Source organism: Rhinolophus sinicus, chromosome 2 (assembly GCF_057876585.1).
Source record: "Rhinolophus sinicus isolate RSI-liver-muscle chromosome 2, RSI-T2T, whole genome shotgun sequence".
Taxonomy (NCBI): domain Eukaryota; kingdom Metazoa; phylum Chordata; class Mammalia; order Chiroptera; family Rhinolophidae; genus Rhinolophus; species Rhinolophus sinicus.
Genome location: NC_142502.1, coordinates 185,384,327 through 185,404,888, shown reverse-complemented (window position 1 = coordinate 185,404,888; position 20,562 = coordinate 185,384,327). Strand labels below are relative to the sequence as shown.

Genomic DNA, 20,562 nt, shown 5'->3' with positions numbered 1-20,562 from the left:
TCATCTGTGGGACTCTAATGTACAATATGATGACTATAGTTAATAATACTGTATCACATACTTGAAATTTGCGAAGAGTTCATCTTATGTGTTCTCACCACACACACACACACAAAATGGTAACTATGTGAGGTGACAGATGTGTTACTTACCTGATTGTGATCATCACCTCACAGTGTAGGTATATCAAATCATCATGTTATAGGCTTTAAATATATACAATTTTTATTTGTCAATCATACCTCAATAAAGCTGGAAAAAAATAATACCAAAGAAACACACATACCTTTGCCCTCAAAGGACTTATATTCTAAAAGATGAAAGACAGGTACATAGAAACACAATATTGGCCTAAAAACTGGCGTCATACATTTTTTCATATTAAGTTTTTAAAATAAAAATATGCTTTTGGAATAATTTTAGATTTACAGAAAAGTTGCAGAGTTCCCATATACTCTTCACCCAGCTTCCCCTAATGTTAACATCTTACATATAATCACGGTATGTTTGTCAAAACAAAAGTACTAACATCAGATTTCACAATTTTTTAAATGTCTTTTTATGACCTTTTAAAAATTGGGATAAAATACACATAAAATTTACCATTAGTGACATTCAGTACTTTCAAAGGGTTGCACAACTATCACCACTATCTAGTTCCAGAACCTTCTAATCACCCAAAAAGGAAATCCCGTACCCATTAAGCAGTTACTCTCCATTACTCCCTTCTCTCAGCCTCTGGCAACCACTAATTGGATCACACACTTTTGCCACTAATATTCTTTTTCTGTGCCAGGATCCAACCCGGGATACATTACGTTTAGTCAAATGAACCTCTGTATCTAAAACATATCACTGTAGGGAAGGACTAGATAATAGGATGAATTAGTGTTCGAGGGAATGGTCCAGCTCATCTCTCCTACTCTCTCTCCAGTGTACTTAATAGCCTAATAGCGCCTGAAGCTGCCTCTGGTTTCCTCTCCACCAATACTTCTCCTTGTCGTAGATAACACTGGCCAAATGGCTCCTCCTCATGCACATTCTTGCTTCTTTTATAGTCTTTCCTTCCTTTCATCCTGCATTGTTGTCCACTGATGGTATCTGGCTCTTCTCCCCAGAGCATAAGTTCCTAAGGCAAGAATTCTGCTACCTCCCACACCAAGTACCAGTGCTGTGCCTAAGGCAGTCAACAATATTTATTACATAAACATCAGCAAGTTATCTGACAGCCAGATAGCTCACAATTTTTCCATTTTAATCAAATGAATTAGACAATTTAAGGTAGTGGGTAAATTATGTCTGCCCCCTGCCCCTAAAGATATGTTCAAGTCCTAACCCCCAGGATTTGTGAATTGTGACCTTGTTTGGAAATGAAGTCTTTGCAGATGTTATCAAACTAAGGTGAGGTCATGCTGGTTTGGGTAGACCCTAAGTCCAATGGCTAATGTCCTTATGAGAAGAAGAGACCCACACAAACATGTGATGATGTAGAGTCAAAAACTGGAGTGACGCAGCCACAAGCCAAGGATCACTACTAAAGCTTGCCCACAACAACCAGAAGCTAAAGGCAGGCAAGGAAGGTTTCTTCCCTAGAACCTTCAGAGGGAGAATGGCTCTGCTGACACCTTGATTTTGGACTTTTAGCTTACAGAACTATGAGAGAATAAATTTCTCCTGTTTTAAGCCACCCAGTCTGTAAAAATTTGTCACAGCAACCGTAGGAAACTAATACATGCTCATGGAATACACCCTGAGGTTCCCTCCCCTTCTGCATTTCTTCTGCAATGCCTCTTGCCTGGATGATATTTCTAGCTATCAAAAACCTATCGTTCAGTGGCCATCTTAAGATATTATTCTAGATTCCAGGTCTCCTTCACCATGTTTTAGTAGTTGTTGCCTTTTGAAGATCCCATGGTAACTGAAAAAGAGTAGGCAGAGATCTGTTAACCAGCACAATTTTAGGAGACTTTTTTTTATTGGACACAAAACATCTACTAAGCAGTAAGAATCAGACAATCCCATAATCCAAGCCCAACTCAGAACAGCTTTCACGCAGATTTGTTAAGTTTCAACATTATATTCAGTATTTTCTCCAAGTTCTTCCAAATACTGTCCTTACCACCGTGTAGCCCTCCTAATAAAGAGGCAGAAGGATTAATGGTACCTGGCTCAGAACCTGTGTGTCATCCTTTGTTGTTCCATAAGTTATACTATCGTCTCTAAATTCTGCTATTGTTGGGGGATTTTATTATGACTTAGAAGCTACAGCATGGACTTTGGAGCCAAATTGCCTGGATTTGAATACTCCGTCAATCACTTTGACAAGTCACTTAACCTCTGCTGACCTAATGTTTAAAACAGGGAATTAAAAGCACCTACCTGGTAGGGTTAAACTAAAGAAGCTGGTCTTTGTCCAGTAGAGATGTGAGGAAATGACTAGCACTTCAAATCAACAGAATGATCAAAGAAAAACACAGAAAAGCCACATATTATGCAAATATTTGGTCTTCCAGAGCCATTCTGACAGAGGGTGACGTCAGGTAGCCAGCAGGGGAGAGAATAAATTTACATTTTCTTCTATTCCTGTCTACTTCTAGATTTTAATATTAAAGTTCTCGTGATTTAATCATTATCTTCAACTGATCCCATTTTCTCCATGAAGCCCTGAGGCCAGCTCGTGTTAGACATGAACCCAAGCTCCTCTCCCCAAGCTCTTTGCTTCCGCTCTTAGTTGGAGGAAAGTTCTCCTTCTCCTGGGCTGGTTACACTGTTCAGAGAAAACTTGTTATTGGGCATAAGGGCTGATTCCATTTAAGGAACTTTATTTCATGAATCTGTCCCCGGAAAAGAAAATAACTGGTTAGCAGTCTTGAATGATTTGCTCCTTGCTTTTTGGCAAATTCCAGTTTATGCTTGTTTGAGATGAACAATAAAAGCCACAGGTAATTCCCACGTTTTCAAACTAGCTCAGCAATCTAATCTCCTCACTCATTTGCCAAAGCCGCTATCAGGTAGCTGTGTGCCCCGCTTCCTGTCCCTTCTCCTCTCCCTGCCTTCCCTGCTAGCAGACGGCCTCTTTTGAGTCACAAAAAGACCAAGAGATCAGGCTGCAGGAGACTGAAAGAAAAGCATCAAGGCCCTAGGGAAGCCCTGAATGACAAGTGCCCTGAAGGATCTTAGGAGTGCTTTTTATACCTTTGAAATAGCTCAGTCATTTTCCAGAGAGGTGGGCTTGGGGCTAGAGGTGTGGTGCCTCACGGGCAACTGGTGCTCAGTAAGTTTCAGGTGTGGGGTATCTGCACGGCAGACTCCTCACTCTAAAGGGGAGGCACTCAGGTTGTAGCTGATGTGAACGGTACCCCCAGAGCTGGGCAGTGGGTAGTCTGCACAGCTGACCTGTGGCATCCCTGCAGGGAGCCAAAAGGTCAGGTTCTAGGATCCCTATCGATGAGATCTCCTTATAAAGACCTTAGAATCCAGACAACAGCAAGAAGCACTCTTGTTTCTGTGTTGTTCAGACAATGCATGAAAACCAGGGAGAAGCGATCAGACAAGTTAACGCAGAGTTACACAAGTGGCTCATTATTGGTACCATGGACCTCAAAATTTTATCACTGTGACTATGTAGCCATTAAAAACTCCAGTTACTGACATAGATGTAAATTTCAAACATACAAGAGAACATGAGTGTTGAGGGGGAGCAGTTTGCCACCCCAAAATGCCTTTTGGGATACTGATTATTTTAAACTGGTTATTTCTAAGGAACAAGAGATTCCAAAGGAAATTTTGATCCTCCCCCTTACTGCCTAAAGGAATTCAGATAGAGAAAAACCGCTTAAAGGAAGGGAGTTTTCACCTTAGCGTTATATAACATAAGCAAAGTGTGGCAGCAGTCTGTTACTCTGTCCCATTGTTTGAGTGGCCCAGCAAGAATTGGTTTACCAGTTTGCTCCTTCTCATCTCCCTGAAAATTGCGTGCTTTCCTTTTTGAAATCCTAGACTGCTGCCTCCCTCTCCTTAGTCCAAAACAGCATGTAAACCTTAACTGCCTGATTTGTTCTGGGTCCCATATTCTTAGGAAACCACTATACATATATATGTAACAAGTCTGGTCATTTTCTTCTGTTTATCTGTCACATTAATTTGATTATTAATCCAGCCAGAACTTAGAAGGGTAGAAGAAAAACTATTTTTCTTCCCCCACATCATCTTCCAGTCCAGTAATGTTTTCAAGCCTTTTGGGGGGTTGTTGTTTTTAGGTGTAGCACTCTTATCTCCAAAATAAATCTTTTACAGAAATTTAATGCATAGAATAGATCAAAGCAGAGCTACTGGGTTTGAAGTACTCCTGAACCATCTTCATACAATCCCTAACCTTCCTGGAGCTGAGAGAAAGCGGTGCAGTGATTTTCTCCAAGTAGATCCTTTTTGTACACTTTTCCAGGCTGCACTCTTCTCCCTTTCCTCAAGTCAGACGTTGCTGTTGACGTATTGCACATATTTTATTCACTGATTGAATGCATTCATTTATTAAGCTGCTACATGCAACACACCGTGTTTTGGTATGTTTGGTGTTTCATGTGTTCATTATGCTGTCTCCCCAGACCGCAGACTTTTTGAGAGGTGAGTCCAGCTCTTTTATGGGTGCCAAACATAGGACTGGAAATATATCAGGTGAGCAACAAAGACCTGAATATTACTTCTCTACCTTTTTCATTAGAAATTTAAGCAAGACTTGCAGAGACAACTTCAGAATATCTCTCACCAGACAACACTTGTGGTTTGGCCTGCAATAGCATTCTGATGCTTTTTCTACAGCCCTGCACCTTAAAAGCAAATGAAGTATGTCAACACAATGCAATTACTAAAAGCCTACATAATATTTCTTCTATTGTATCTTTAAAAAAAAAGAAGTCTCCTTTGTATTTTTTTTTGCCTTAAATCAATAATTTAAGAACTGAAGGGATTGGTGAATAGGAATAGAGGAAGGAACTCAAGTGCTTTGCTGTGTAAGAGGAATATAATTGGGCCCCTGGCTTGACCCACATGACCCACAGAGCCAGTAGCACACATGACATTCTAACAAGTTTCTGGGCTTCCTGCCCATCGTTGAGATACATCCCTCCCTGGCTTCTTTTTTCAAGCTTTAGGCCAATCTCCCATCAACACTGACCATCCATTCATACTGAACAGACGGCTGACCTCACATCCACCAGCCAGATTCCCAGCCTCCTCACTTAAGCTAAGATCTTACAGATGTTTTATCCCTTTGGCATCTTGTCAAACCATGAAATCTGGTTGGTCAAGATGAGAATAAAACGACTTTATTCTTTAATACAAAACCATTAACATTGCAGTGACTGAGGGCCAGGCAGTTAACCAGAGCCTGCAGTGCTCTTAGCATGTACAGCCCAGCGGACTTCCGTTGCTCAGCAGGCCCTCTCTTTCACTAGCTTTGGGTGGCCACAAATCTCATCAGGCTGCTACCTGACCCCAGAATCCTTTCACTGACTTATTTTTACTCACCTGCTGAGACATCACCTGATCTTTACTTTGACCTTATTTCTTATTACATCCTTAAAACAGTGGTTCTCAAAATATCAAGTCCTTGCATCCCCATCACCTGGGAACTTGTTACAAATGCATTCTCTACCTCAAAAACTGCTCAGCAAACCCTCCAGGTGATTCTGCAGCTTGCCGCCATTTGATAAGTATGGCCTGGAGGCACTAACAATCACCAAACACTTAATTTTTGAGAAGTAGCATTTCTTCTTGGCACTTGTTCTCTGGGTCTTGATTTTTCTTCACTTCTCTCAAAAGAATGACCTTTCCCCATTCTATTCCACCAGAGAAAGCTAATTAGAAGCAAAACCATTGCTTAATAGTTTTTTTTTTTTAACTTTGCATTCCCAAGTTACACTGTCATTTTCCTTTTGTGTCTGTCCTTGAAAATCTAGGGCAATAGGTCTGCCGAAAGTGTGGTTGATTTTCTTATCCACAAGACTGGTCTCCTTTGTCTTTTATTTTTGCCTTAGATCAAAGTTTTACTTTATTAGAACTGTCCAATTCTGAAATTAGGCTGGCCTGCTACTCACTTCTTTCCCAAGTATTCCACATACATATATTCCACAACCCTTTACACTTGGAAGTACTTTCACACATTGGCTCAGAGGCAGGATAGGTGTCTATCTTTTAAGAAAACTAAAGCTGAGATTAGACCCATAATTTTAAGTAGTAAAGTTGCAAGTGCTAGCACCCTGTACAGTCCTTGGCTCCTAACTGGCACTTAATATATTTAAAAGCGAGTGAGCGAATGAATGAATGAATGAATGAATGAATGAATGAATGAATGAACATGTCAGCTAAATCTTTGACTCCCAGGGTGCTACTCTTTTTATTAGGTCACACCATCTCTTATGTTTGCAGTTGTGGGAAACAGACAAGTGTAGCTCAGAAGAGTTAATCATCTTGCCCTATTTATTTTCCTAGCTCCCAAGTAGTGGTGTGGCTACCAGTCTCAGAGCACAATAGTCTTCCAAAATCTTTCCAGTGAATCCTCCAAGATTCTAACCAAGTTCCAGAATAGCTGAAAGAACACATGTCAAAGAGAATGGCTGAAACACAGGGCCTTGTGTAAAGACCCACAGGTCTAGAAGGGAGAGAGAGTGCTCAGTACCAATTCCAGATGAGTAAGACTTGGTAATGTCAGCAGAAAACGAGGAACAAGTATCTGGTCCCCTCTAGGGGCCCAAGTCATTCAGGTCAGATGGTGTGGAGTGGAGCTCACAAGATGAGTGACAGGGATTTTTGCAATCAATGCCAACTTCCAGTATACACATCCACACATCCTCAGAAGAGGTTAATCCGAGCCTCATTAAGTGGGTTTAATTCCCCTATACCTCCATAACAGAAAGAAAACCAGGATGCACGCTAAATTAAATTTCAATTCCCGCTTAAACAAACCACTTTCAGTTTTCAACCATTTCATCTAGGAAACAGCTATAGGCTGTGACATAAAAATGATTTCTACCATTAATAATAACAGGGCACTTCTAAACAGCCCCGGTGACGGTGGCAGCTATCTTCAGTAGCACTTGGGTGAGAACAAAGCAAATGCCCAAGTGAAATAGAGAACTCAGCCCGCTTACTTGCCACAGCCCAGCATTTCAAACAAATGAGTCTGTGTCATTTCATTTGTCTGAATTAGCAAGGAAATTCCTAAATCTTTAGTTTAAATTATAGTCAACAACCCTTTTAGTAGGCATTTGAGAACCCAATATTCCTGAAAGAGCTATATTTCAACCCACTCTTATTCGGGGCTCAATCCAGTTTCAAACCCACTTAGTTAAGTCCTACCGCATAAAAGCCCATAAGCCTCTGCTAGGTGCCAAAACCCTGACTCTGCCATGCTTGCAGGGCTTAAGTACTTCCTTGGTAGCCTTATGCCAAGGCTGTGATATGTTGCGGAAATAGTGTCTGAGGCCAAAAATAAATAAAAGAATTAATCTATACGTAATCCTTCAAGCAATGTAGAATAAGAGTATCATTCTGAAAAGAGGGAGTCTCCCCTTTTTTCTAAAGGTCAAATAAGGGACTTATTGCTCAACACTTTCTTAAGAAAGAGTTGCCATTCTCACAATGCTTTAAGAGGAAGGGACCCAACAATGTCATCATTAAAAACTGGTATTATTCACAACAGTAAAATACGAACTAGTCACAGTCCTGGGACATGGACTGCAAAGAAATCTTTAAGACCATCTAGAAGAAATGGCTTTCAAGTTCATTTGAAATCAATTTTACATCACAACCCACTGTTCACATACATTAAAAACTGATTTCACAAAGTATTACCCTTACTAATACGGATGTATTTTCCATTCTATTTCACTAAAAGCAGCTGGTTGTGACCCAAGTTTCCACTATCCACTAACTGGTCATGACCTCAAGTTTAAAAAAGCACTGCTGCTCCACTGTCACTGCTTTAGTCTCCCAAAAAGGGCAACACAGCAGTTGCGTACGAATGTTAAACCCAGGTTTAAATCCTGGTACCACTCAGCCAGCCAGGAGTCTTACCTATGAGACCCAAGTCCTAGGACCTGTCATGAGCTTTCATGCCTCAGTCTCCTCATTCAGGAGACAAACCTACTTCAAAATTTTATGCAACTGAGTTGTATTTGTGAAGATGCTTCCAAACAGGACCTGTGAAGATGGGAGAGGCAGGCCTCCAATACGCTGGCCTACATCAGTGGGAAGCTTGAACTAGAACCCTGGCTGAAGGCCTTTCCCCTATGATGAAGCACTGAGTATAGAATTAACATTGCTTATACAGGGACTTCAGTGTGAAGCACACAAAATTAAGAACACACTTGAACCATAAATGTGACTAGTAATGCTTGATAATGACATCCTTACTTTCTGGAGATTATTAGAGGGCTGTTTTTTTTTAAGTTACTCGAGAAGCATAAATCAACCCCTTCGTTTTCTAAATAAATGGCAAGAATAATTTTCAATGAAAATTCTTTCCAATTTATCCTGAGAATTAGGACTTATTTGCATCTGGTTCTTCTGTCCAGTTTCAGGCTAAACATTAGCTAGTTGCTGAGACCTTGGGAAAGTCCGAGGATCTCTTTGAATTTGTTTCCTTAACCATGAGTTATGTCCAACATGTCCTAGTATTCCTTGAGCTGCTTTTGAGGTTTTCCTCAGGGGACAAAATAGATTAAGGGGGAAGTCAAGATAAAAACAAAAAACAAATGCAAACCTCCAAATATGATAGAAAAAGAGAAACAATCCTGTTTATTTGCCATAGAAAGCAAGCAGAAACACCCACAGCAGCCAATAGTGGAACAGAAGTGAATTTGGTGTGACATCTGAGTTCAAAGTGTAGGTGTTTTTGACATATAACTTTGGACAAATAATTTCATTTTTTCCTGATTAAACATCCTATCAGTCCAGGGGAATTTATTTGGCAGGGCAGTCGAGAGAATTAAATATGAATGTGTATAGCACCCGACCAGGGATCCCAATGAATTCGACTGACACTGATTCCCTAGAACTGAAAAGGGCTAGACCAGGGGTGTCCAAACTGCGGCCCACGGGCTAACTGCGGCCCGCCACCCATTGTTAATTGGCCCGCAGCAAATTCCAAAAATATATTTAGTTTACTTAAATAAACAAGGTGAGGCAATATGTACTTCACCTTGAGTGGCCCAGCTGTTTGTGTATTTTACCGCATATGGCCCTTGGTGAAAACCGTTGAAAAAAGTCTGGACACCCCTGGGCTAGACCATTTATGGATATGCTCAAATCACTTTTAAAAAGTAATTTTAAAGTGAAGATGGGAAGTCTCCGGCTTTCCTGCTTGGATATTTATTATTCCTTATTCCCTTTCGAGCACCTGCTCTGAAGGCAGAGCCATTTGTACGTGAAGTGTCACTAAAGAATAAAAGGCAAGACTGCCCCACATTGGATTTCATGACCTTCACAATTTCAGGTACGCAGGTTCCCAAAGTGCCTGCTGAATGCATCAAAGTTATGTAGCAGGTGCTTTAATTGGTACTTAACTGTAAGGTACTCAAAATTCAATAGTAATATACATGATATACATACATGGCAGTTCTCCTTTCACAAAGCTGATCAAATGCAATTTGTACAAAGGAACGATGAGTTATATGGCAGAAAACATGCAGCGTAACTGTCTTCATCAGTTTAAAGTGAAAGTCTCCTAAACCAAAAGAAAATAAGCTTAAGTATTCGTTTTTATATGTATCAGTTGACAACTATGGTCAGAATAAAATAAGGCTCAGATTGTGACAAAAATAGTTCATGCTTATATAGGCTTCAAATATTTTTGAATGGCTCCACTCCTTAAGTATCAGTCCATTTAAAAATGACTAGAATTCTGACCTTACTTTACCCTATTAGAATGTTTACATCTTTAAATGGCCCTCCTAATGTTTTGCATGATTTTTATTTATTTTATTTATTGGGGTATGACTTTTTTTATTGGGGAAGGGGTACAGGACTTTATTGGGAAACAGTGTATACTTCCAGGCCTTTTTTCCAAGTCAAGTTGTTGTCCTTTCAATATTAGTTGTGGAAGGCGCAGCTCAGCTCCAGGTCCAGTTGCCATTGCTAGTTGCAGGGGGCACAGCCCACCATCCCTTGTGGGACTCGAGGAGTTGAACTGGCAACCTTGTGGTTGAGAGCCCACTGGCCCATGTGGGAATCAAACCAGCAGCCTTTGGAGTTAGGAGCATGGAGCTCTAACCGCCTGAGCCACCGGGCCAGCCCATGGGGTATGATTCTTTAAAAAGTCTTTATTGATAAATATTTATGTCCTAGACATGAGTGCATTCTATCAATCCTGTCCAAAAAAAATATAATGTTCTTTACCAATGTAAAATCAAATCATAATGCATGTACAGTATGTTGGTACAGAAATCCCTAATGCTTCTATTTAAATCGTGTTAGAATGTAATCCCCACCCCAATTATTTTATTAAAACCTAAATGACATTTTAAAGGAAAAACTGCCAAATAAGTTCTACTACAAAATAGATGTAACATTTAACAATTCTGATCTCCGAAAGTAATTTAAAAAGTTAAAAGCTCAAACATGGCTTTGACCCCTCCTTCCACCCCCAAACTTTACTTACCCCCTTTTCCCCTGAGGAAAAGTGTCCTCTCTCCTACCGAATTCTCAGCAGTGTTCCATATATATCCTCTACATCTAGTGCAAGGCGGCCGAGAACTCAGAGGGTCATAAGGAGATACGACAGGCTGGTCCCCCTTTTAAAGATGCTGATTTCTCCTAAGGCAAGGAGGTATTAAATTTGTGACTAAATGATGAGAATAATCTGCTCTTTAATAAGCTACTTTGGTGTAGCTCACAATGATTACTTGATTCAGTACTTAACAATTTTATTGTTAAGACGTGGTAATTTTTTCTCCTAATTCATCATGTTCTTCCCATGTTTACCGCAATTTTTATTTAAAAAGCAGTCTTACTGATTTAGATTTTTGGGGACCACAGTCCTAGTAATCTTATTTAAATGACTATTCCCCCAAATCCCATTCAATTCTCTTTTCATTTCCCCTCAGGAAAACAAATCAAGTACAGAAGAAACCTTGTTTCAAAGTCACATTTTAGGAGATAAAGGATAATCTCACACAGCTTATTTTTTCAGGTTATCTTTTGACTTTAAAATAAATTCTCAGGCTAATACTTAAGACAGGTTAATGTAACAGGCATTGTGATAAAAAACTAAAATTATTTGGAACTCACTAATGGTACAACTGAATGTTTATAAAGGGAATTATTTGAAAACTAAACAAGTAAGGTATTCTTAAACTGATATTTTGTTTGAAAATCCACTGAAGCATAATTCTAATGATTCTAACACCAGCCAAAGCATTCACAATCACATAATGAATTTTTCTAGTTTTAAAATGTCCATTTTATTCCATGTAACACTTAACTGGATTATCATTTACATCTGAGGAAGAGATGGCCCAGAAAACTGATCTACGGATAAAACACTAACTCTAAGAAATGTAGTCCAGTTTATACATTTCCAGGCATCCCTATACAAGGATATCACAATGCAGAAATAGGGTATTACTACTAACTTTACATAAAAGGGAAGTACCAATAAACTTCAGAAAGTAGCAAATTCACCTGTCCCTTAAAATATGAGTATGCAATTGTTACAAAGCCATAGTAAATGGTTTATAAAATGTAATTTTATTTTACGTTACTCTGCTGTTACATAGGGCATAACATTTTCACAAGGCTTTTTTTGGGACTACAGTCAATGATTAGCAACACACAATAGTGGTCCAACTTTCTAAGTAACAATCACTAGACAAACTGGACACCCTCTCACATGTGCACAATCTGCATGGAAAAGTACTAAAGTTTGAGACTTGAACTTATCTCCCCTTTCTAGTGTATTAAGAAATGACATGCACTGTAATTTGCCAAAAGCAATGCTTGTATTCTGGGAGCAACATGCTACTTCTATTACACAGTAAAGTGAATACCAGAACTACAAAGGCAGGAGGTGTAAGTGAATTTTTATTGGGAAGGGAAGTTGTCAACTGAAACAGCAGCAAATGAAGAGTGAATAAGGAAATTCCCTGTTGTCACACACACACAAGACCTCCATCATATATGATACAGGAGGCGTTTCAATTTGTGACCCCTAGCCCAGAAATGTCAAATGCTTTTCCATTCAGTCTAATACTCCTGGATTCCTACCCCCCAAAAAAATACATTAAGAAAATGGAAAAATTGTTTACTGATAGGAAACCCCCAAAGAAAAGTAAGGGAGGGAATGTAGAAATTAAGAAATTATGTAGGACACTCTTTAAATTGTAATTAACTACATTTTCATATCTTCACAGTAATACAAAACACAGTCACTTGCAGAACTGGTTCAGATTACATTTTTAGTCCTCTACATAAGTGTTGGGAAGTTACTTCTGTTTATATGAAATGAAGCTATTAATACTTTTCTACAGCAGTAACTGCACACCAGGAAGGCCAAGACAAACACAAATCAAGGAATGGCGTTTTCCCAAAGCTGCAGTGTGAAAAGACTATAAACGGCTGATTCCATACACATGAATGGGTTTCTTTGCTATAGGAAATCCAAATGGAATAAGGAATGGAGGTGTGTGAAAAGGTTTCTTGAGGGAAGAAGGATGGCGCCCCGAGTGCAGTTAGTTTTCTGCCCCTTCTGCCGCATCACATTCTTCTCCTGCGCTGTCTGATGTCCATAACTAGGGAAAAATCATATTGTTACTATTTCTAGATTAGACAATTATATCAAGTCCTGCTGTTACGTTAAAATGTAATTCTGAGAGCAATTATTCAAACAACAGATTACTAAGACTACAAGTTGTATTTTTCAAACCCCAAACACCATCAATCAACTCTTCCCAAGTGTATCCCTGTGGACTATTCACCATACATTTACAAAGTGACTCATGACACACTATTTGCATTTTCAAAGTGACAGGACACACATTTTTAAAGCTTATTACTCTTTATAAGTACCATAATTTCAGAAAAAAAACAAGGTAAAATCCTTAGAATTTACTGCTCTTTCTATTCCAAGCTGCCCAAAGCTCTTTGTGAAAGCACTACTAAAATATAATTTGAGATTAATAAGACAAAATAAATTTGGGGGGTGGGGGAAACCACGGTCATCATAATTGTTTTCAAATATGTGAAAAGCTCTCATATATTAACAGAAAAAGAAGTCAGCTAACTTAGTGTTGCTGCAAAGGGTTAAACAGGAGTGTACGATGTAAGTTATAGGGAAGCAACATGTGTGCATGAAGATACATAGCTCGTGAGTTAGGTGGGATGTTAAATAAAACTGACTTTGACATGGAATAATGATGTGAAGAGGGAATAGTCAATATTACTGACTATAATCAATAGCTCACAAAACGGATTTCTACTAGACCAACACCAAGACACTACTTGGAATTTCAGAAAAGCTGGCATCTTATATAATCTTTAAGATACTAACACACATACACACACACATGAACACACAATGGGGGTTCCAACAAAAATGTATACACATCACTTGTATTCATCTTTTGTTATCGGTATATATTACAATTCTAATACAGTTTTTTCCTTTCTTAAAATATGTATATATTTTTGGGTACTCTCTGCATATATCTCCCTGAAGAACCGTCTCTATAAGCGAGAAAACAAAACAAAACCAGTTAAAATATAGATAGCACCATGGTATATCTGGGAAGAGGCATAATCGCTCAGTTTACTTTTCTTCTATAAAAGCTAGATCTATGCTGATTATTCTTCTATTGTTACCTCACAACTGCAGGGATTTCTAACGGCCAGGAATGAAGTGTCTTCATAATTTTCCTGTTCAGCTAAGTTGAACAGATATGGTGCTAAAAAAAAAAAAAAAAATCCTATCTAGCGAAAGATAAAGCATCCAATTGAGGGGCCAGGAGAACTACATTTATATTAAAAGGTGTGTTCCCTTCTTCCACATTTTATCTAAGATTTTGATGTATCAAATTTACTTGAATCTATAAAAGAAGCTAAGTAAAGCTCAACCTTTTCTCCATTACTTTTGCTTTCATCATCTACCTGTCCAACAAGTAGGGAGAAAAATGAAAAAAAAAAAAAAAAAAAGAAAAAAAAGAAAACTCATAAAGAAAAAAAACACGGGGTTTGGGCCTAGAAGCAGAGGTAGAGTAAGCTGAGGTGCAGGTTTACTCCCTCTAATAAATGCTTACAGGACATCATGTACAGGTGAAATAGTAGTATAGTAAAGCACTTCACATGACTTTAGGAAAGCTTAGAGACCTACAGTTCCCTACCTTGCTACAGCTTCTTTACCCAAACAATGAAATTACATAAATCCTCCACCTTAACAAATTTATTAACATCAATCTTCATCCCACTGAAACAGTCAATGATGTTAATTGATTCTGAGTTCCTGCAATCTTAGCACCTTCTCAGGAAAGTTTGATAAAACGCCTATTCAACTGAAATCCAGCCTACAAAAGAATAATTGTCCTATACAAAATACTAATTAATCCTTTTCCTTATGGATCTATAGTCTCATTTTCTAAGAGAAACAGCAGCTGTTGTATAACTGCCCCAAGAGATAGGGAGCCCAAAATAAAATATAAGTACTTTTATTGCTGAAAAGGAAATAAAGGAACGGACAACTCACTGTTAGGTTGTCTCTAAGCAACTGCATGATGAGGGTGCTGTCTTTGTAAGAGTCTTCATTCAGTGTATCAAGTTCGGCAATGGCCTCATCAAAAGCCTGGTGAAATATTAATATCCATGGTAAACAACATTTGCATCAACACAAACTGGTTAGTCTACAAGTAGAAAGCATTTTTACAAAATAAGTAAACATTCACTTTATGTTCTATTATCAATTAAAAAAACAAAACTTAGTGGCATCATTTCCTCAGATTCTCAGTTTAAAAACTTAGGAGTATGACTTGAAACTTATAAAGCTGTACGTACTCAATCAGTAAACAAGCATTTCTTAGTTCTTTCACAGGACACACAGCTCAGTAGCTATGCCTAACATACTTCTTACCAATAAAAACTAGTATTTATTTGCAAAATCCCCTCCATACTCTCCCTTTTTGAAACACTTTTGAGAAATGCATCTATGCTAATGACCAAACCAGGCAGGCCTAACTTTCCAATCCTTTACATTTCTTTCATACTTCTTTGATTACTCTGACCATTATGCTCTTTAGACAGACATTACTGCTTATAACCACAGTTGGGAAAGAGCAAGGTGTTGAGAGGGGTAGTGGTAGGTGGTCATGACGGTAAGAAAAAGGAGATATCCAAAGAAACAGTAGAAATCATCCCTGTGGATAGCCAAGTAAAATACCTAGAAATTAACACCTCAAATAACATTTGCTAAAGAGGTTATTTCTAGGCACACCTCTTACCGTTTTAGCCAGTGTGCAGGCAAGCTCTGGGTTATTAAGGATCTCATAGTAAAATACAGAAAAGTTAAGAGCCAGCCCCAGACGAATTGGGTGTGTGGGTTGCATCTCTTTCTTGCTTATATCAAAAGCCTCTTGGTAAGCTCCTTGGGAATTATCTATTGTTTCTGTGAAGGCAAAAATGAAACAAAAAAAACAGGATACTGAAATATCCATCCAGTATACAGCATATTAACACCTGTAACATATGATGCTACCAGTTCTTGGTAGAACCAGATTTTTCTCTGTAGCGTTCTTTTAAAACCACAGTAGCAAACCAAAAACATTGTATTGGGTATTTAAAAACTAGTTTATAATGTTGCTGGCTTACAATCAGTTTAATTTTTAAAAAAAAACCCTGATAGTTAGAGATAGTATGTCAGATTTTCCATCTCTGTGGCTAAAACAATTTTCTTCTTTCATGTCTATTACTTGGAAATGCAGCAATTAAAAATAATTTGACTGGTATTTGCCAGTATCTCGGTAAAGCTGGAGGAAAACTGGCCACAATACCCCTTTTCAAAATAATGAAACTATTTTACAAAGACCACCACCATTCAATTCTATTTTTGTGACTTATTTGTAGAAACAATACCAATTTTTGGTATCAAGATGTCTTACGTGAAAGGTAATATAAAAGTGCCAACATATAGTACAAAATCTGCTCTGACCAGTTTGATTACTGGCCTAATAAAAATGTCACCTTCCTGAAAAAACAGTTCAGCAAGTATTACCAACACAAATCTGATTATATCCACGTTTTGAAAAAGGTAGGTGTTCTGAATGAGGCCACTGGCCCATTACAGCTTTGGAAATGCTTACCTCACAGAAATTAAATTATCCCTTTGTGACCCAAATGTGTACATTTTCTTTCCTCTGATATGGCACATTTATTGATCTAACCTGGCTGGTTTAGCCCTACATGCTAAGGAGCTCTGGCTGTCTGGCACTTACAGAAGCTCTACAATGAGTAGTAGTAAAGTGTCTCAGCTCCTAGGCTGTAAATAGACACTATTCTACAAATCTCAGACCATTAGAGTATTCTATGCATGGGACTAGAAAATGCCAATAAACCAGAAAGACTGAAATCAGATTAAGGGGATATGTCCCAATCTCCCAAAGACATCCCTTTGACTTGCTGATGTCTAAATGTTCAGTTCTGTGCAAGTATTGGTCATGTTCAGTTTTGCTTATTTTTATGGCAACACAAATTATACATCAATAACACAGTAAGTGTAGTATATAGATTTTGTTCAGCAGGGTGTAACAGTTTTCTCTCTGTGTCTACAATTACACTGATATTGGATGGTAAAAGTGTCTCACTTTCTCTGTGGGGGGAGGAGACTATAGTAACTAATTGTACGGGTATACATTCTTTTTGGTTGTGGCAAATTAAGAACCAAATAATACTTACTGGAAAAAAATACAGAATTAAGTAATACTTCTCCTAGAGTTTGCTTGATAAATTTGGTAGCAGGCACATACACAAAATCTAAAAGGATCTCTATTATAAGCAGCTACCAATTCTCCAGGAGATGGAGTTCACTAATAATAAATTTACTTTGATTTTTTTAGCAATCAAGCTAGGCAATTCAGCTAGTCTTTGTTCCATATCTATGTTTTTTATGACAAACTATATACCAGTAGTAACACTCTCATTTCACCTGTCCTAGTAGCCTATGTTATGATCCTTCAAATAAGTAGTAGTTAAAAAATTAACATGTCAAACAAAAATAGTACAATATCCTGTTACAGGCACATAAGGTAAATTCATGACTATTATTTTCATTTTTAAGAACATAAGGTAACATTATTAATTTTCCCGGTAAAGAGTCCAAAATGTCTTTTAAAGTTATAAAGGGCCTAGAGATCACATAGAAACTATTGTCACAGTGTCCATTTTATCCTCCCTTTCTTTTTCACATTTCACCTTTATCATAAACTAAATATACTTACGTTTTCGATCATCACCACATGCAACTTCAGCAAGGTACCGGAAGTAGTCTCCCTTCATTTTCAGATAGAAGACTTTACTCTCTGGATTAGTTGCGTTGGCTATTAAATACTTATCCAACAATTCCTGAAAGAAATAAGATAAAACATTAGGCACTAATAAGAGGCTACTCCAGTCAAGAACTCACAATAACATACAGTTGAATCATTAACTATCACAGTAACTCTATACCACACCATCCTGGCCCTGAAGCATGGGCTGAAAGCAGGGGGTTAGGTGGTTGCCACTAGCTGAATGCTTTGGCTCACAGCAAGTCAGTTTCTAATGGTAAAACTGGATTATACCAAACGCTAATTAGAAAGAGCTTGCCTGTTCCCTCATCCATTCATTCAGCAAGCATTTCCTGATACTTGCTGGGTGCCAGGCACTGTATCTGATACGAGATAAGGTCCTTGCTCTCTCAAAGAGCTCACAGACTAATAAGAGGTTAAGTACACCATTAACTGTATACCAGGCGTTAAGAGATATGTGAACAAGGGGCTATGGAAGCACTGAGAGGAATATCTAACTCAGCTGGAGACGGCCACTGGTTAACAGGCTTCCCTGGGGATGGGACATGACTTGTCAAGAAAGTACAGTAGGAATGCAGCTATTAGAAAACGAGGACATGCAACCGTTTTAAGGGGAAGAAACAAAACGTTTACGATAAGTATTAAGAGTACCATCCCAGAACCAGTCAGTCACCATGGCCCAGAGCAGAGCTACGCAGTGTCCTTTACAGACAAGCGCCCACCCAAAACAAGGTTAAGTACAGGCATCCAGAGGACGTGATCTAGAAACTTACATAGCAATTTCTTTTTTTAAGGATTTTATTGGGGAACAGTGTGTACTTCCAGGACTTTTTTCCAAGTCCTGGAATCTTAGTTGTCCTTAGTTGTCCTTTCAATCTTAGTTGTGGAGGGTGCCGTTCAGCTTCAAGTTGTCCTTTCAGTCTTAGTTGTGGAGGGCGCAGCTCATCTCCAGGTCCAGTTGCCGTTGTTAGTTGCAGGGGGCGCTGCCCACCATCCCTTGTGGGACTCAAGGAATCGAACTGGCAACCCTGTGGTTGAGAGCCCGCGCTCCAACCAACTGAGCCATCTGGGAGCTCAGCAGCAGCTCAGCTCAAGGTGCCGTGTTCAATCTTAGTTGCAGGGGCGCAGCCCACCATCCCTTGTGGGAGTCGAACCGGCAACCTTGTGGTTGAGAGGACGCACTCCAACCAACTGAGCCATCCGGGAGCTCAGCAGCAGCTCAGCTCAAGGTGCCGTGTTCAATCTTAGTTGCAGGGGGCGCTGCCCAACATCCCTTGTGGGACTCGAGGAGTTGAACCGGCAACCTTGTGGTTGAGAGCCCACTGGCCCATGTGGGAATCGAATCGGCAGCCTTCGGAGTTAGGAGCATGGAGCTCTAACCGCCCGAGCCACCGGGCCGGTTTGACAGTTATGTTGCTGAATTATTTTTTTTAATTGAGTTAATATTTCAGTGTGTCTTTTAGCCCCCGCTACCTACAAAGAAATGTGCACTTGACCCAATTAGCTGGTGCTTCTCAAACTGAGGTATTTGTACAAGGTGTGCCTGGGAGTAACAAAAGACAAATATGATAGACATCTTATGGGACTATCAATTTTACTTGATGCTAAGTAATTTAAAAACCTTTTTGAATTTAAAAAATATTACAAAGTAGAATAAAATTCTCATAGAAAATCTAAGATACTAGTAAAAACAATAAACAGATATAAAGGCATAGAATAGTGTCACATGCTAAATGCTCAGTGACTGCTAGTGACGATTAACCAGCCAGGTGTTCCCACTCTTCTGCTGAGGTGCCAAAGTGAAACTAGTGAAAAAATTTAAGCAAGGAACAGGCATGACTATGTCTGAATTTTGGAAAAATGCCACAGATATTATCAGTAATGTTATATAAAAATGCCAACAATGATATAAACTTGGGAAGTTTGGAGAATAACCCAGTAAGACTGTTCTAAATTCAAATAAATCTATTCCTGAAGATGTAAAAGGAAGGTTGTTTACAGATAAAGTTTAGAAAATGCAGTTCCAACTCAAGAACTTGTTTATCTGAATTAAAATGGCCTAAACAAAATGCAATGATTACACCCATAAATTATTTTAAAGGAAATAAACAGAAAAACATTTTTTATATGTTTTAAATCCTTAAATTTAATCTTTAGAAAAATGTTTAGGTTACAAAAGTGTATTTTAAAAGGGCCCAGAGCTCAGGGAAGTTGAAGTTAATATTACAGTAACATTACAAAATGAAGTCCCAGAACTTTATACATTATTTAAACTAGCAAGTATCAAAATTGTGGCTAAGCCTGTGAAGTTGCTGGACCACAAATGCAGCAGTAGATGCCATTACGGGCTACACCCAAACGCTAAAGGCAACTGTGAAAGCAAATGTTACTTCTACACCACCATACTTCATCACTGAAGGATCAGACTGTAATAATTTCTTCTGCTTAACACCATCAATACAATTTCAGTAGTTATTTATTAAAATGAACTGGAAAAAGTCTTTCCCAGAATCTTAGAAAATCATACTACTTTTTTTCCTTTAATACAATTTTTACATATAGTGAGACTGCCACAAAAAGTTCACCTGTGGGGCCGGCCCGGTGGCTCAGGTGGTTGGAGTGCCGTGCTCCGAACGCTGAGGTCGCAGGTTCAATTCCCACATGGTCCAGTGAGCTGCGCCCTCTACAGCTAAAATTGTGAACAACGGCTCTCCCTGGAGCTGGGGGGCCGTGAGCTGCCAGGGGCTGCCGTGTGCCACCATGAGTGGCCGGTGGCCAGTGTGAGCAGCCAGCAGCCTGTAAGAGCTGCCGTGAACTGCCGATGACCGGCGACTGACTGCCTCAGCCTGCGGTAGCACAAGGCTCGTAATAGCAGCGTGGGCCAGGGAGCTGGGTCCTACACACCTAGACTGAGAAACAACGGCTTGAACCGGAGAGGGGGTGGGGGGGAAGTTCACTTGTTTTTAAATCTCAAACTGACTCACATTAATCACTATCTTAAAAAACAAAACAAAACTGTGGA

At 39.1% G+C, this 20,562-nt stretch overlaps 1 protein-coding gene across 2 annotated transcripts in view; it reads right to left on the bottom strand.

Moving 5' to 3' along the window:
* Positions 1–11,726: 11,726 nt before the first annotated feature.
* The window catches only part of YWHAQ (tyrosine 3-monooxygenase/tryptophan 5-monooxygenase activation protein theta), a 30,929-nt gene continuing 22,093 nt past the window's right edge, over positions 11,727–20,562 (bottom strand). For both annotated transcript variants that reach the window (XM_019755956.3, XM_074331676.2), the window contains exons 3-6: positions 17,472–17,595; positions 15,480–15,643; positions 14,732–14,827; positions 11,727–12,785 (exon numbers count right to left, since the gene is read on the bottom strand). In XM_019755956.3, coding sequence (XP_019611515.1) covers positions 12,726–12,785; positions 14,732–14,827; positions 15,480–15,643; positions 17,472–17,595 — 444 coding nt within the window. In that variant the 3' untranslated portion in view covers positions 11,727–12,725. The remainder of the gene's footprint in view (positions 12,786–14,731; positions 14,828–15,479; positions 15,644–17,471; positions 17,596–20,562) is intronic.